Raw genomic sequence first — 19144 nt, forward strand, 5'->3', positions numbered from 1 at the left:
TTTTGATCCGCGGACCATGGAGACACTTCAAATAAGTGCTTTACTTGTTTACGCTAAGCTATTTAAACCTATGCCACAGCTGGTTTGGAAGTGGGACTGTCGGGAAAATGCCATCTGATTTTCCTTCAGAGCCATCCCCCAGGTGGCACATATGCCTTCATATCAGCCTCTGCAGAGATGCAGGATGTGGATGAAATGGATGGAATGTTTAAATTCTTCCCTTTATTTAAAATTGCTCGAACTCAACAGAAACAGGAGGGTTTGTGCCAAATTCTGTGAAAGGCCCTTTCTTCATGGCAAGCAAAAGAAGCATTGTGTACAATTTGCTTTCATGTTAAAAAAAAATAAAACAAAACACACCAATAGCCTATGTAACTTAATAGTTTTGTAAATGGGAGAGGGGGAATCTATAAACTAAAAATACAGTTATTTTATTTTTTGTACATTTTTAAGAAGAAAAATAAATATTCATAATGTAAGAGTGAACAGAAGCGTCTGGTGCTTTCAGTGAGGCCTTGGGTTCTTCAGCCCATTGGCAGGAGATTGACTGCCCTATGCAGTGAGTATTTAGTTGCCCCTGGATTTCCCACAGAGGCAGGTCACAGCATGGACACAATCAGGAAATTTCTTTTAAATGCTTCCTCCCTGATGGTGTACACAGAAAAGGCACTGAAGAAAGTAGGACAGGGAGGAGGAAGCTTAGATTCTGCCACTCACTTATGTATAATCTCATCATATAGATGTTATTTTTTCCCCCTCTAACTGGATAACACATCTTCTCAATTCAAAGACATTGGTCTTTTTAATTTTATCATTTCATCCCCATTCCTCCCAGGATCATCCTAGTCTAAGCAACAATATACTCCTTCTTAGAATACTGAGATACCCTGCTAAATATTCTTTCTGTCATTATTTAAAGATTATAGCATAATAGATGGAAGACCTTGAAAGGTCCTTCAAAGGTATATAGTCCAATTCTTTCATGATGAGGAAACTGAGGCTGAGAAAGTTTAAATGATTTACCTAAAGTCACAAAAATAGTAAACTTCAGAACTGGGTTTGAAAAGCAGGACTGTCTCTTCAATCCAGAATGTTTTCCAATGAAACCCAGTTGCTAGAATAAAGTTTCTGAAAAGGAAAGATCATCCTATCAATTCTCTGCTCAGGGACATTGTCTTTGATGCTTACTACCCACTGAGTTATTGTTGTGTTGTTTCTTTCATGTCTGACTTTTCATGACTCAATTTGGAATTTTTTGGGAGGGTAAAGATACTGAAGTGATTTGCCATTTCCTTCTCCAGATCATTTTATAGATGAGGAAATTTAGGCAATAATAGTTAAGTGACTTGTTCAGAATCCTACAGCTAGTAAATGTCTGAAGCTGGATTTAAACTGAGGAACATGAGTCTTCCTAACTTCAATCCCAGCACTCTTAACTACTGGGCAAGCTACCTTAACCTCTCTGGTCCTCAATTTTCTCATTTATAAAGTAAGGGGGTTGGACTAGATCACTTCTAGGATGTTTTTTGCTTTTAAATCTGTGATTTGGTTAACCCCCAGTATCTCCTTGTCTTTCAAACAAATCAAAACTCCACAGCTCAGCACTTTAAACTGTTTATCAACTTTCCCCTAGTAACTATTTAGAATTATTTCTTGCTGTTTTTCCCTCTAGGCAAACTCACATCCCAAAAGTCTTTAATTGATATTTTGCATATTTCTGCCCCTTCCTCTTCTGTACCATTTATATTCTATCTCTTTTGAACCCCAGCTTAAAATTCATCTCTAAACCTTTCCTTAGAAATGTCATTTTCATATACATGTATACATACATATAGATAGATATATTCACACAATATATTTCAATTTATTATTTATTTATATTTAACATCCTTTTTATATTCTGGGATGTTCTTTCCCTCTCTCAGTACTATCTACTGAAAAGGCAAGTAATATGATATCAATTATCCATGTGAAAGTATGGAAAATATATTACCATATAGTCATATTTCAAAAAAGTAACAAAGCAAAGAAAGTAAGAAAATTACATCTCATTTTGTACCTAGGGTTCATCAGTTTTCTTTTTGGAGGTGGATAATATTTTTTCATCATGAGTTCTTTTGAATTGTCTTAGATCATTGTACTGATCAGAGTAACCTTGTGGTTACTATGCACAGTGATCTGGTTCTTCTCACTTCATTTTGCTTTCATACGACTTTAAATAGCTTTGATTTCTTTTTCTAAAAACTGACTTTGATCATTAATCAGTTTGGTAATGGCTTTTATTTTTATAAACTTGATTCAAATAAACTCAATAAATATTTGAAAAATGAAGCCTTTATCAAAGAAACTTGCTGTAAATATTTTTTTGATATTATTTCATTGTCCATGACATACTCTACTCAAATGCAGCTTTCCTGATCATTCTCTTTAATCTCATCTATTTTTGCATTCACTTTCTGAGACCATAATTGCCACCTTATCCTCTTAGTTCATCTGAAGTATATCGGAACCCATTCCAGCCCTTTATTTTTGTGTATCTTTCTGTTTCAAATTTGGCTCCTATAAACAACATATTGTTGGATTTTTGGTTTCCAATCCATTCTGCCATCTGCTTCTGTTTTATGGTTAAGCTCATCCCATTAATATTCACAATTATTATTACTGTGTATTTCTCTCTATCCCAATTTCATCTGTTTCTTCTATCTTTTCTTAACCCATCTCTCCTCAAAAGACCATTTCATTTCTAACCACCGTTTCCTTTAACCTGTCCTTCCTTTCATCATCATCCTCTTTTTGTTCTTATTCATTTGCCCCATTTCCCTACTGGGTAGATTACATTTTTTACATTTTTATATACAACTAAGTGTGTGTGTGTGTGTGTGTGTGTGTGTGTGTGTGTATTTATACACACACATATACACATACATACATATTCACACAAAACATACACACATATAATTCCTTCTTTGTGCCAATTCCAAAGAGAGTAAGGGTAGAGCATTTCATGCCCCATCGATTGTTCCTTTCACTGTAAAAGTATGCCTCTTTTATGTGAGAAAACTTTCCATTATACTTCTCCCTTCCTCCTTCTCCCAGTGCATCCCTCTTTTTCACCCCTTTATTTGTTGGAGATACTTTCAACCTAATCACTCACATTCATGTCCTCTTTCTATGTAAACTATTTTTGATTGCCTTAATAATGATAAAGTTCTTAGGAGTTACATGTCTCATTTTCCCACATAGGTATATAAATAATTTTAACTCTTTATGATTATCATTTTATGTTTATCTTTAGTATTATGTTTGAATATCAATTTTTTTTTTTTTAGTTCACCGTTTTTTTTCACCAGGAAAGCTATTTAATTAAATATACATTTTCCCCTGAAAGCTTATACTCAGTTTGGCTGGTAGGTTATTGTTGATTGTAATTGATTATAATTTGCATAATTAGGTAGTGGGTTGGTAGTCATTCCTTTGCCTTCTGGAATATCATAGTTCAAGTCTTCCATTCCTTTAATGTCTTATAAATTTTGTGTGATCTTGACTTTGGCTTTATAGTATTTTAATATTTTCTTTCCGGATGCTTAAAATATTTTCTTTTTGACCTGAAAGCTCTGGAGATTGATATAATATTCCTGTGAATTTTCATTTTAGGATCTTTTTTTATAAGATAATTGGTTAATTCTTTTAATTTCTATTTTACCTTTTGGATCTAAGATATTGGAGCATTTTTCTTTGATATTTTTTGACATCTCAAATTTGAAATGATGTTTAAGCTCTTTCTTCGGTCATGGCTTTCAGATAATATAGTAATTCTTAAATTATCTCTCCTTAATTTATTTTCTTGAAGCATTCATGAAATGCTTCACATTTTCTTTTATTTTTTTCATTCTTTTGATTTTGTTTTATTGTTTCTTGACATCTCATGGAGTCATTATCTTTCTTTCACTTGTCCAATTCTAGTTTTTAAGGAATTATTTCCTGCAATAAGCTTTTGTACCTCTCTTTCATTTTGGCCAATTTTATTTTTTAAAAAGGTTTTTGTTATTATTATTGCTGTTATTTTTTGTTCAGAGAATTTCTGTACTTCCTTTCCCATTTGTCCTCTTTTGTTTTTTAAGGAGTTCTTTTCTTCAGGGAAATTTTGTATCTCTTTTTTTAATCAAATAACCAATTCTGTTATTTAGGGTGATTTCATTTTTGGGGGGAGAGGGACCTCTTTTACCAAGAGGTAAAATTCTTTTTTTTTAGTTTATTAGTTTATTAATTCTTTTTTTCATAATTTTTGTCACTGCTCATTCCTTTTTCCCAATTTTTCCTCTACCATTCATCTCTTTTGTTAAATCTCCTAGGAATTCTAGTTGGGCTGGGGTTCAATTAGCAATTTTCTTTGAGCCTTTCCTTGTAGTTATTTTTACTTTTTTGTCTTTTTCTAATTTAAGTCTTGGTCTTCCCTTTCATTATAGTAGATTTTTCTGGTCAAATTCTTATTATGTTGTTGTTTGCTTATTTTCCAGTCTATTTTTTGACTTTGAACTTTATGTTAAAATTGAGCTCTGCTCAGCTGAGAGCAGGAAGGCATTGTCCTAAAATTGAAGCTTTTTCCCATGCAGCTATTTCCAGAGCTAGTTCTAGAGGTCTGCAAGTTTTTGGTGCTTCTATGGTGGTTAGATTTTAGGAGATGTATGGTCACTGCTCTCCTGAGCTACGCTCTTTCTTATCCAGAAAAAGATCCTGGTTTCCTGCAACCTACAAGTACTAGCACTTTTTGTGTTTTTGTGTTTTTGTTTTTCATTTAAAAGGTGCCTTTAAAAAAAAATTAAACCTTTTCCCCCCTCAATATTATTTTATTTTTTCAAATACATATAGTTTTCAACATTAATATTAGTTAGATTTTGTGTTTCAAATATTTTATCCTTCCCTCCCTTACATCCTCCCTTTTCCAAAACAACAATTTGATATGTTATAAAACATATTTCCATATTTGTCATATGCTGCAAAAATATCAGATCAAAAGGAGATAAGCCACAAGAAAAAAAAGCAAACAAAAAATGGTGAAAATACTATGCCTCAATCCATATTTAGTATCCATAGTTTTATCTCTGCATGCAGATAATATTTTACATCCCAAGTCTATTGGAATTTTCTTGGATCATTGCATTGCTGAAAAGAGCGAAGTCTGTCATAGTTGATTATAACATAATATCAGCACTCTCTTTTCCTTCGAATTGTGATCAGGACCCTTGCCATCTTGTGACCAACCCCCAGCACTTCTTTCTACCCTGGAATGATGACCCAGAAATACATAAGGCAATAGAATTGTCAATCAGTGCTAGCTATACCAAATGCCAGCAAAGGTTCTCCTGGTATCTTTTTCTGAGCAGCTGTCTAACCCTCTTAGCATTTCTGGGTTGAGAGCTCCTGAAGTTGCTTCTGCTGCTGTAGCCACTGTTGCTGTTACCAGATATGTGGACTCCAGACGGTGCCAGACCCTATTATCACAAACTTCTCCCGCTAACCTCTTAAGATTTTTAGATCCGAAAAATGTTTCATCCTAACCTTTTGTTGGCTCTGCCAGTCCAAACTGTGACTTGATGTATTGTTTTATTGTTCTTTGAAGGGAAATGTTGAGAGAATTCATCTGGGTTGCCTCTATCTTGGCTCAGTAATGTTACTTTCAATAATACGTACATATATACTTATACATATACATATATATGTGTGTATATATATATATATATATATGCCTTAGGTTAGAGGACAGTGAGTATATATCAGTATCATCTAGGTAACATCATCACTAAATCATAAATGTTTCATGTGATCATGACTTCCAACACACATACAAGATGTTTGGTTCCTTAATGGCACCATCAAGCCCAAGTATAAGAATAAAAAGGTAATTCATTCAGTTGATTAAACCTACATTTTGCTACTAATTCCCCTTGCAACATCATTAGGAAGCATTTAGCTCTATATGACTTCAATAGATACCAGACTGAGATGTTTATATGGTCCTATAATCTTTTAATACAATAGGTACTTTAGAAACCACTGAGTCCAACACATAGCAGAAAAATAATTACCTCTACAGCAGATAGAAGGGGTCATACAGCCTTTGCCTGAAAAGCTCTGGCAAATGAAAAATGAGGAAGTTTCTCATTCAGACCGATTTTGCTTGATTAGAAAGTTTTCTCTTATAGTAAGCTAAAATCTGCTCTCTATAATTCGATCCATTTTTCCTAATATAGCCTTTTGGGCCAAGCAGTACAAGGCTAATCCTTCATCCAGGGAGTAGATTGATAAAATCTGTCCTGAAAAATATTTAGGTCAAAGTCATCACTTCCGTGCATTTGAATAAGGAAACCTAATAATTTGTTCAAATGCTAGAGTACATTAAAGGCTTCTTTTTTTGGAATAATTCCAGTTCTACCTGGGAGGCATCCTGGAGGATCATTTCCATGAAAAAATAGGATGGTCTTTGTCTGGGTGAGAATATCAGATATCTTTTATTTTTGGTAGTAAGTACTCCATTGGCTTGGGTAGTCCTGCTTGGCATATATTCAGAGAGATAGAGATGATGTTGTTATAGGTGGGTTGTATAGGAAGGGATACCTACATCAATAAGATACATCAAAATATCAAGTGAAATGATAATGTTCCAGAGGTTGGGGTCAGGAAGGTGGCCTGTACTACGGCTAAAATTCTATCAGTACAAACAAAACTCTCCCTGGAATCATATGATCTCACCAGCAGTGATATTTTGCTATATTACTGTTTGTTTTAATTGTTTAAAAAAATGAATTTCCCAAATCTAAGCTCAATGAGAGTATAGGATTTTGAGGAGAAATAATAAAACTGTAGAACTAAGAGTTAGAAGTGACCCCAAAGACCATCCAATTCAAATGTCTTTTAAAAAAAAAACATGTGGGCAAACAGAGTTCAGGAAACATGAAGGAATTTATCCAAGATCATCTTTGTTGATTGTTGTTCAGCTATTTTTCAATTTTGTCCAAGCCTTGGTGGCCCCATTACTTGTTGAACCCATTTGGGATTTTCTTGACAAAGATACTGGAGTAATTTGCCATTTCCTTCTCTAACTCATTTTACAAATGAGGAAACTGAGGCAGAGTTAAGTGAGTGGTCCAGAGTTACACAGCTAGTAAGTGTCTGAGGATGGATTTGAACTCAGGAAGATGAGTCTTCCTGACTCCAGGCTTGGTACTCTATGCACTATGGTGCCACCTAATTGCCTCCCCAAGGTCACCTGGGGAATCAATATTAGAGTCAGAATCTGTTACAACAAATCCAGATCCAGCTCTTTCCCAACCCTACAACCATTCTTTTCCATTTATTTTCTTTTGAGGTTATAGTCTTATCAGGTGGTTGAAATTATACTAAACACCATGGGAAAAGCTTCAAACTAATTACACAGTCATTCCTTGTTGTTTGAAAAGGGTATGAGAGAGAAGTAACAAGCCAGAAATTGATTTAATATACTGGCTCCAGAAATTCTGAAGTCTTTTCATAAATTTTTCTTATTGTTGTTCAGTCATGTCTGACTCTTCATGACTCCCATTTTGAGGGTTTTCTTGGCAAAGTTATTGGAATAGTTTGCCATTTCCTTCCCATTTTACAGATGAGAAAACTGAAGCAAAAAGGATTAAGTGACTTGTATCTGACTACAGATCTTACCCAGGTCTTTCTGACTTCAGGTCCAGTATTTTATCTACTGAACCACCTAATTGCCCTATGATTAACCAAGCTAAAGCCATTTCCTAGAATTGTGTTGTGAAAATGACATGAAATGAGAAACTACAGCCAAATACATACAGGGAAAGGTGCAAGAGATAGCTCAAGGCAGAGCCAGTTGTTAAATTTTTACTGAGTATTTATACTTCAGAAGTCAACAAACACTATAAATCATAGTTTTATCATTTTGTTAATCATTGTGAGATTCTAGAAATAAGGAAGGCATAGAGAAAATGTAAAGGACACAAATAAAAATTTTAAGTATCATGTATATACATGTATATTCATCCAGAGTGCTGATTGTTAAATGTTTATCAGTACTTTTCCTTGATATTCATTTAAATGAATAAGGTATAGAAAATATGGACATTCCATGAAAATCTTGTGAGTCTCTGAATCTGTGGTTTGGGACTATTGAATTAAATATCTGGGTTCTCCTCATTTTGTTACTAGCTACCTGCGTGATCTTTTAACTTCTCTGTGTCTGTGTCCTCATAATGATTGGATTGGATAGGAATCATCTCTAAGCCCCATCTCACTCAAAGGTGTTGAGATTCTAATTGTACTCTGAATACAATAATCTCCAGGAGGCTGTTCTAGTTCTTTATTTTGTTGTAAGGAAAGGGCTTTATCTATCTTCCAATGCTGTGGAAATGTGATTTGTGATTGTTATTGTCAATTTGGTTGTGGAGAAAATTGTTTGACACAAGTAAGTCATTGGTGGAGGCTTAGAAGACTTGGAAATTTTTCTGCTATTTGGAGATTTTTGTTGTGATGATATTTTCACCTGAATTTATCAAACTTTGGAATTAATAGAGCAGGGACTTAACTTCTGTTCTCTGTCTCTGTCTCTCTCTGTTTCTCTGTTTCTGTCTGTCTGAATTTCTGTCTCTCTGTCTCTGTCTCTTTCTGCCTCTCTTGCCTAACTCATCTTTCTCTCTCTTTTTTTCTTTCTCTCTTTCTTTCTCTGTCTGTCTCTCCCCTTCCCTCTCTCACCTCTTTACAGATCTGGAGATAACAGAAATGATTAAGATATTGGTAGAGATATATTTCCAGCAGAAACTAATTAGGTTATATAATACATAATAACCTCAGATATGAGATGTTTCTTTCTTAGGTGACATCATTATAAATTAACTTCTTTTGGCTCTCTGTTCTTCATTAGATCAAAAGTGACCCTTTGTTTTTGAAGCAGAGAATCTGGACATCATCTCACAGATCAAGGCCTTGGGCTTGTAGCTTCCTATATCTATTAGTTTGGTTCTGTTGACATTCATTCATTCATTTAAAAAATATATATATATATATATATATATATATATATATATATATATATATCTTGTCCATTCATTCATTCAATTGTTTATTCACTCATTCATTTATTTTTTGAAAGTGAGTCTCCCTATTTTGCCTAAAAGTAGAAATGTAGGGACCTTCACTCTTGATTCCATTACTTATTAGCAACAGAACTTTGATCTGTTCTCTGATCTGTGTCAATTTACTCTTCTTTAGGCAACTTGGTGTTCTCTCTCTACAGGGGCTTACCATATTGAAGCTGGACTTAGTGTGGATGCCTGATTCACTTTAGCTCCCCTGCAGCCCAGAATTATCAAACTTAAGCTATCCACTTGTTTCAGTTTCCTGTGGCATCAGGGATTATAGCTATGCACCAACATTTGTTCTTCAATTCTTCATTCCGTTGATATTAACATAAAAATTTTCTTCTGCTAGAGGGAGATAGTCCAGTATAAGGTTTGCACAATAATCAAGCTATGTGATTCTAGAAACAAAGCTAAAAGAGAAGTTGCTATTGATTCAGTGAATGGACTTCTTTATAGTTGTGAAAAAGTAGCTAAAGGACATATCCCAATGAGTAATTTCTTGGATATTTCAGTAATAGCAGCCTTGGATTGGATTGAAGATGGGAATTCTACAAGGTTCCACCAAATTCCTTTCCCATGGAATGGGAATATATCTGAAGCCTTGTGGTGATGCACAAATGCATGTTGCACAGACAAAAAAAAAAAAAGACCTTGCTTAGGTCTTATTTTTGGCATCAAATATCTGGGCTAGCATTTGCTAAAAGCCCTGGAAAGGGAGGAGACATAGAAGCTTTGCAATAAAGATGAATAGGATAAGGGAATTTACTCACAGAGTGGGAAATAATAATTGCCATTCATATGCTGCTATAAATTTTGCATGCATTGTGTCCTTTGAATGTCACAACAAGCTTGTGAGGTAGGTATTATGGGTATTATCATACCCATTTTAAAAATGAAAAATCTGAAGTTCAGGGAAGCTAAATTCTTTGACCTTAGTCACATAGCTAGTTAAATATCAGAGGCAAAGTTTAATCTAGGTGTTTGTAACTCCAAGGTCAGCACTGTGCTGTGCAGCCTCCCCCCATCCATTCTTTTAGAAAGGCAGATAGAGTTAGCACTCAAATTCATAAGAACCAGATGATTCTTCCTCTTCCATGTAGGTCATAGGTAGTGAACTGGCTGGTACTGACTTATCCCTCTCACCCTCTGGTGGAAATATTAGCATTTTGCTCAGGAAGATGGAGGTACCAATGTTAGGGGGGAATGGGTTTTGGATCACAGATTTTAGATGGTTTTATTAACTGCAAAAATGCATCCTTGCCAGCTGAGATTTACACATCTTCTATGGATGCAGTGCCAATTCAGTAAGACGATCGACAACTACCAGTTTAGTTGAATCCATTAGTGGCAAATAAACTGTTAGATAATGCTGATGAGACACTCTTTGACTCATCCTTTACCCCCTTCTCCCCACCTCATGAATAAAGCTACAGCACTTTTGGAGTCCTTCAAGTTGTAAGCCATTTTATTCCAGTCCCTCAAACATCATACATCATCTTTATTTTGGATTGGACATTTTCCTTTTCCAGAGATTCCAGGACTCAATGTTATTTTGCAGAAATATTGAACAAAATCTATTAGGCTTCAATATGCTGATGTTCCTTTAACACAGTCCCTTTGCATTGGATTAAACTACATACAATACTGACTGGTAGCTTCTGGGATGGAGAAGGAGAAATATAATCCATGTGAACAACAGAAATAATCAGTGGCAAGCAAGGGAGAAGATGATTTTGATACATTTGGTTGAGTGTCCACAATCACCACATGTCCAGTTATTTCTGTCCTGTACAGCTGAGGTACCATACTCTCCAGCACTGGGCTTCATTGGAAGAAAAAAAATTGCAATTTAGTAAGAGTCTGTGGCCAAGGAGGCACGACCTAGACCTTTTCAATCATCTCTTTTAAAGTCCTTTAGAATAATTGATTTGATCATGTCCTCTCCAAGAAAAAAAAACAATAGAAGAAGTTTTAGGTTCTGTAATTCTTAAACCAGGCAAGGCTACCAAGGGTCCTCCATAATGGAAGCTAGGGCAAGTGGTATTCATTCCCCAACAAGCGCTTTACTCATCTTAGCACATCTCTGTACAGAAACAGGTCTTTCTTACAGAAGAGGCAATTGAGTGAAGGGCATTGCCAAAGGCATTTAACAAATCCCATCCCTTCTCTGAGGGTTTCTGTTCAGTATACAATGAGGTGAGTGGTCCCTGCTCCCTCAATGTCCTCACACCCCTCACTTGGGGTCGCTGTGGCCAGAGTTGAAAGCTACATTGAAGGTAGAAGCTGTTTTTTGGTAGCCCCTTCCAATGAGTTCTCTGTAGAAACAGAGATATAAATAGGAACTAAATCTATGATTTCACTAATACAGGGAACTCTCAGAAAGGAATCACCCTTTACCATTGCAAGCTGGCACTTTCTCTATAACTTAGATTATGAAGAGGATTGCTTAGAATACAAAGAGGCAAATGATTTCTCTAAAGGCTCTCAGCTAATGTGTGTCAGATCCTCGGGGCACTAGATCAACTCTATGCAGAAAACAAGCCTTTCTGTATTTATTTACTAGAAGTTTGGCCATTTTCTTTAACTGGTCTTTGAAAGGCAAAAGGATATAGGAGGAATATTATCTCCCTGTTCTTGATAGGCAGGGGGTAGAAGGGAGTAGGTACTGGGGAGGGGGGGTGAGGTTCTGGATTCTGACAGAGCGTAGGAACCTTTCTCCAGCTTTTTTTTTCTGATTCAGAGGAGTCAGAGGAATAGGAAGAAATTGGAAAGGAGAGTTATAAGAGCCAAGTACATTCATTGATTAATAACTAGAAACTAAAAGAAAGAAACACATTTACTGATCCACAAGTACTTCTGGAGAAGCCCTAATCACTGATTGGGCAGTTGCCTCAATCAAACTGAGACTGTTAAAGACCTTAGCTTAAAAAGGCCAAAATTTCCCATTTCATCCAGGGCCATCTCCAGTCATCCTGATCTATACTCTTGGTCCAGATGACTCTGGAGGAGAAAATGACAGTAAACAGTCCTCCATCACTCAAATCCAATTCACTTGCATGTCATGGCATCACCTCACTGATGTCATGGTCCTCTTGGAGAAGGAAAGAAAAACATCAACTTCTGCAAAATCATGAAAATAAAGCTCAGGGAAGGGCTCTGGTGAGGCAGGATTGAACTTCCTTTCAAAGATAAAGCTCAATTGTCAACAGGATTTAAAGTTTACAGAAAGTTAGACTAGAGAAAACCTTTAGAGATTTCTGAGTGGAAGACAATCCAAAACCCATTATCTAATTTGATCTTAATCTCTAGTCTGGGATGAAGGAGAAGGGGAAATTGTATAATCAAATTAACAAGAATAGAAACATAAAATCTTCTGTTTGACTTTTAAAGTCCTTCCAAATCTGACCCCTTCCCACATTTCCAGTTATTGGTCCTTTGAGAATGAAAGACAAATAACAACATATTACTCCTCTCCTATCTTCTCCTTTTGTTGTCCTTCATCCGATGGGGGGCTTACTTCTTACTTCTAGATTCTCAAGTCTCAGCTAAATTTCCATCTTCTTCAGGGTAGTATTTCCAGATTCTCTTTAATCTTAGTGCTTTCCCTCTGAGATTATCTTTGAATTATCCTCTCTTTAATTTGTAAAAAGTTGTTTGAATATTGTCTCTCCACTAGACAGTGGTGAACTTAGAAGCAGGGGACTATTTTATTTACTGTTCTTTGTATCTTCAATATTTAGTACACAGTGACTGGCACATTGAAGAGGTCAAGATGGGATATAAAGCCATCTAGCTAAAATACCCTCAATACAGAGAAAATTTTATTCAGAGATTTTTCAGCCCATTTCCACCAGCTGCATGAATTTGGATATATATATATATATTATTTTTGGTTACTGGTTTGAATGGATTCTTGAATTGCTAATGATATAGGATGGCATTCATTTCTATGTGCTCATTGTGCTGCCTAGATATAGCTTTTCTTAATGTTTCCAAATGCAATGTCTCTGCTTGCCCTCTGTGCTTTCTGGTATAGAGGCAGTCTGTGTTGGACTTGGGACCCTGTCCCTTTGGTGGGCCATGCTTGATGTCTTTCCCCAAGAACTCTAGCTACTAACCAGTTAATCGGTGTGAAGAATGAAGTCCTCCTTTGCTGTTCACTGATATTTAATGCCTTGGGGTTAAACTCAAATTCTTAATTTGAAATCTAAATTAACTAGTAGTTTGCATAAAAGGGTAGAGAACTTGCATCACTCCTAAACCAAAATCAGGATTCTGGTTGTATTTGGTAATGGCAAAAGTTCCCAGGTTCTTATCCCATCCATCACTACCTCTGCCAACCTTTTCAGTGCTTTCAGATACTTTACTGAAAGAATTAGGTGATTGCCCGAGCCAAAGATACTGGAGATTGCCTTTCAGGGACATCCCTGACCTGGGAAGATAAGCATCTCAGAAAGTGTCACAGATTTTAGGTCTAAGACTCTGGAAATCCCAAGGACATGTGCATCTATCATTTTCTTCTTTTCCAAGGCATGAAAGAAGCACTAGGTTTCCACTCTGATTGATTATGGTCCTGGTAATATCCCAAGTTTCCCATCTCTGCTAAATCCAAATTCCTTCCCTTTCCTAAATGTCCTTTACTTGGAAACATAAAACGAAGAACTGGGCCCTTTTGGTAGTTTTTTTTCTTTTTTTTTAAATACATAAAATACACCTATTGACTGGTGCATCTGTACAGACAGAATATATGACTTCAAAACACGATATCAGACATCCATTAGAGCTGGCTTACCTCACAATAAACTACCAAAACAAAAACAAAAACAAAAACAGTCTTTTGTAGCAAGACTGGAAGAACACTACCACCTTTTCCCAAGGTCTCATTATACATGCATCTCTTGTCAGCATTCCAGAATACTGTTTTGTCTTCATCATCCATCACTGTATATTTACAACATTCTTGTCTATTAACACAAAGAGTGACTAATATAGGCCTGGTTTTGAAAGAGATTATGGGAGCTTTTTGTTCACTTCCTCAATAAAGCTATGTCGACTAGTGTAAACTCGTTTTTTTAAATCAGCTGAGTCATCTTGCCCCTGTTTTCTGCTCATTCATCCTTAGTAATGTTCACAGCTTAGAAGTTACAGCCCACACTGGAAGTGGTCCATCATGGGTTGATTGTTCAGGCCTGTTCAGTGGCTACACATGGGGCCTAAGGTACAACTTGTTATTGGGGAACAGTCCTTAACTACATCTATACTTGGAACACTTAAGTATATTCAGCAATAGACATCAGGGAAGTTTTTTTTTTAAATCTCTTTTTTTTTTTTGATTTTTTTAAAATACCTTTTAAATTTCTTAGAGCCCCCAGGCATGATGCTCCAGGGTCATATACTTTTTAAACTGGCATCCATGATCCTTAGTTTTAAGGACAGACATGTTAAATCAAAATAACAACAACAATAATAAAAAACTCTCAAAACAATAAACACCACAAAATCTGTGTAGAACAGTATTGTCCATGCTCTTGACAAGCATATGAGAGCAATTGGCATTCCCATGAACACATCCACAAAAGAAGCTAAAAGGTGTCACAGAAGAAGGAATATCTGGCCATACAGAGGCAACATCACCACCAATGTTTGGCAAAAAAAAAGAAAAAAGAAAAAAAGGAAAAAAAAAAGCAGCTCTATAGAATTCATCCAGACAATGGAAATGGGGTTCAGAATTGGCCTGCGCTGCTAGGGTCACATTGCAGGAGGCGCACTATGGAGGGATCACTTTTAGCTCCTCGAATAAATTCTTCCAGGGAAAGTTTGCCTGGAAAACAAGAAGAAAATATTAGATGAGAATGTGTGCTCTCTAACAGATTTTACCTCATAGTCATCCTGGTATTTTTACGCCAGGGCTTCTTAAACTTTTCCACCCATGATTCCTTTTTTTGCCCCAGAAATTTTTATGTACCTCTGGGTATATAGGTATATGAAATAGGTATACAAATCAAACATTTATTGATAACAAAGCATAATTTTGTAATCCCTACATTCAGTTACACAATCCCATCATGATTTAAGAAGCTTTGCTATACATTCCCACCCACTGTTCTATCAGGTAATCAATAAACTTTTATTAAATCACCAATTGTGTTTCTAGAAGTATGCTAAACCTAGAGGTACTGCCCCCATTTTAAAAAAAAAAAAAAGGAAAAGAATTTCTGCCTTTAAGGAACTTAAACTCTAATGGTGAAAACAACATGCAAATAAACATATTAAAGCAAGCTATACACAGGCTACACAGAAAATAACAAAGGAAATTCACCACAATTTAGAGGGGGTGGGGAAGATTTCCTGTAGAACATGGAATTTTAGTTGAGACTTAGGGAAATCAGAAAGGTCCAAATTCAAAGCAGAGGAGGAAAACTATTCTAGGAATAGGGAAGACAACAATGCCTAGAGGTGCTGTTATATGAGTTTTCAATAATGACCTGGCCTTCCTGATGCCAAGTCTGAAATTTTAGGGCTGCTGGAAACACAAAAAAGATCTTTTTGACAAAGGTCACCATGGTGGGTTTGCTCTTAAAGTCATTAGTCCCTCTCTCCTGCTCAGATAAGAAAATATTGCATATTGAGAAGTTGACTGGATTAAATAATTTATGCATTTAATATACAAATACTTCCAGTGAATATGGGGATTTAAATCTGGTAATTGCTGAGATTCTGCAAGGATACTCTGGGGAAAAAAAAGAAAAAAAACCACACTTTGAGATTTGTAAAGCAATTTCTTTTTGCACAGGCAGCTAGGTCATTCAATGGATACAGTGCAGGGCCTATAGTCAGGAAGACTCATCTTAAGTTCAAATTTGTTCTCTGATACTAACTAGCTGTGTAATCCTGGCTAAGTCACTTAACCATGTTTACCTCAGTTTCCTCATCTATAAAATGAGCTAGAGAAGGAAATGGCAAACCAATTAGTCTGTTAGCTAGAAAAATTCCAAATGAGGTAACAAAGAGTCAAACACTACTGAACAACCGCAATCTTTTTGTTGTTGGGTCAAGGACTAAAAATTTCCCTAGACCTTAATCTTTATTCATTCCTTACCCAAAATTCATGCTGTAATTTTCTCAGTTAAGGAAATACATGGAAAATCTTTGTCCAGGGCAGAACCAAGATGGCAGAGAGGACACACACTTCTTTTTGAGCTCTCCTATTACCCTCACACTAATTACAAAATTCAGCCTCTGAAATAGTGCTGGACAGGTAGAATCCATGAATATTGGGAGTGCGCCAGAAAATGTCTGTTTTGATCGGGCTGGGGCACAGGAGAAGACCAGGCTCAGGGAGGGAGACAGAGCATGGAGGTCAGCATATGCTGAGCCTCGGGGGCATGGGGTGTGGTCTCTACGGGGTGGAGAATCTATAGGGAGGACTTTACCACAGTGTTGGCTATTTTGCGCTGGTTGTAAGCCAAAAAATCAGCAGAGAAGTTATAAAACTTCCAACACAAACAAAAAAGGTAAAGAGTGAACCCAAAAGCACTGGAGTCTTATGGGACGTGGCCACACCCAATACCAGGAATGACTCAGTGGGATCACAGCACAGCCATTTCTGGGTGTCTGTAAAGGAAGCTTAGAACTTCTGTCCCCTAAAAGCAGATCCCAACTTTTTTTTTTTTTTTATGAGTAAAAAGGCAAAGGGAGCTCTGACTATAGACATATAGACTAAAGCTTCTCTGGTGAAAGAGAACAGATCTCAAACCCTGAGGAGACTAAAAGCAGATTGTCTCCAGATGAAGCCCAAAGGGTGATATAACCTGATCCCCACCATAAAAGGCTCTCCTAGAAGAAATTTAAAAGGATCTTAAAAGAGAGCTAGAAGAAAAATGGGGAAAGGAAATGAAAGCTTTGCAAGAGGGTTTGGAAAAGGCATATAACTCATTAAAAGATAGATCAGAAAAAGAAAACAACTCCCTGAAAAACAGAATATGTGAATTGGAAAAGGTAAAGAACTCCCAGGAAAACAGAATTTGTGAATTAGAAAAAGAATATAACTCCGCAAAAATTCTGTGAAATGGAAAAAACATTCCATAGAACAAAACTACTCATTTAAAAACTCAATTGGACAAATATAAAAAGAAGTAAAAAAGAGTAAATGAAGAAAATAATTTGTTAAAAATCAGAACTGAACAAATGGAAATGAATGACTCAAGACATCAAAGTCCATGTTGAAAAATTATCCATGCATGTGTTTTATAAATAAAAAGCTATAATAAAAAAAGAAAATTGTTTTCCACGAACAACCCGAATAATTTTAACTAATAGAAAATTCAAGTATAAAAAAGGATGAACTGGGTCCCTCTTTAATTTAAAAAAACATTTTTATGAACACACATTTATTTTCTCTCTCTCCTATGTCTTTGCTTTCATTTAAAAAAAGAATAGAAAAAGAAAAACTAAATCCTTATATATGCATAATAAAAAATCTAAATCCCCACATTGGCCATGTCTCAAGATATTTTTCCATTAAAAGTGGATAGCATGTTTTTATCATCAGAATTCTAAAACTATGGCTAATTGTTTTTATATTGATCAGAGTCCTTGTCTTTTTTTGTTCTTGAATTTTTTTTATTGTTGTTATCTAGGTTTTCTGTTCCTACCTCCATTTCAGCTCCAAACCCTTCCAGGTACTCTTCCCTATGGGTCTATTCATCAACCAAGAGAAGAAGCAAAAACATAGACTGGCAGCTTAGTTGACTGATCAATATGTACTCAGTCAAATTCAAGGCACAGAACACCTCTCCAAAGAGAAAAGGGCAAAAAAGGCCCCCTTTGATGAATGTACAAGAGAGATGTTTCATAAATCAATGCTCTTTTTGTTTTCATTTTTTTCTGCATGCAGGTCCCTTCAAAATCTAAAAAAATGAGTCTCGAACAGTCTCATTACAAGGAACTTTTCATCTAAGCCAGAGGCATCAAACTGGGGACTGGCAGACCCGTATCCCCAGCAACAGATGCAGCCCAAAAAGATCAAAATGTAATTGGGAAATATTTAACAAAATAGTAAAAATACAACAACACTTGGAGGACATTGCATTTTACAATTAATATGCAGCCTGCAGAGGTCCTTATGTATGAATTGGTGGTTCCCATTTCTACTTGAGTTTGACATGACTGATCTAGTCTTCTCCAAAAGGTACCAAAGAGCAGAGTGAGAGATTTGGAGAGAGAGGACCTGGATTATGCAATCTGCTCTGCTCCTTATAGTGGAAAGTGTGGAGAATTTGGAATCAGTGTAGTCCTTAAGTTGCTTTTCAGTGGTGTCCAACTTTTCTTAACTCCATTTGGAGGCAAACAGGGTTAACGCCCAGAGTTACACAGCTAATAAGTGTCTAAGCCCAGATTTGAACCCAGGTTTTTCTGACTCCAGGCATGGCACTCTATCCACTTTGCTGGGTCCAAATTCTGGCTCTGCTATTTACCAGCTATTTCTAGCTGTGTGCTCTTAACTTTTCTAGGTTTCAGTTTCCTCATCTCTACAATAAGGGGATGCAACAAATGGCTTCTAAGGTCCCTTAAAGTTCTCAATCTATAAGTCTCACTGCCTGGATCCCCTGAATCTAAATTTCTTCATCAGTGAAATGATAGTCTCTGAGTTCATGCCTCTCTAGGTCTATAATGTTAATGATTCTGTGCTTAAAAGGATAAGGCCTTCTAGAAATCTGAACTACTCCTAGGTTATAGTCTGAGAGTGGAAACTACAAACCTTTTTGAAATTAATAATGGTAACAAGCATTTATGTAATACTTATAGGTTTGTAAAATGCTTTAGAAAATTATCTCATTTGATTTTCACAGCAACCCTGGGAAGTAGGTGCTATTATTATTCCCATTTTACAGATGAGAAAACTGAGGCACACAGTTTAGAGCCAAAGGTATTAAGTGACTAAGACTGCATTTGAATTCAAGTTTTCCTAACTCCAGGTTCAGCACTCTATCCATTGCATCATCTAATTT

At 36.1% G+C, this 19144-nt stretch overlaps 1 protein-coding gene across 2 annotated transcripts in view; it reads right to left on the reverse strand.

Annotated features, from left to right (window-relative positions):
- Positions 1-13812: 13812 nt before the first annotated feature.
- The window catches only part of NCALD (neurocalcin delta), a 382750-nt gene continuing 377418 nt past the window's right edge, over positions 13813-19144 (reverse strand). For both annotated transcript variants that reach the window (XM_023496426.2, XM_023496427.2), the window contains one exon: positions 13813-14955. In XM_023496426.2, coding sequence (XP_023352194.1) covers positions 14858-14955 — 98 coding nt within the window. In that variant the 3' untranslated portion in view covers positions 13813-14857. The remainder of the gene's footprint in view (positions 14956-19144) is intronic.

Source organism: Sarcophilus harrisii, chromosome 1 (assembly GCF_902635505.1).
Source record: "Sarcophilus harrisii chromosome 1, mSarHar1.11, whole genome shotgun sequence".
In the NCBI taxonomy this organism is placed as follows: Eukaryota; Metazoa; Chordata; class Mammalia; order Dasyuromorphia; family Dasyuridae; genus Sarcophilus; species Sarcophilus harrisii.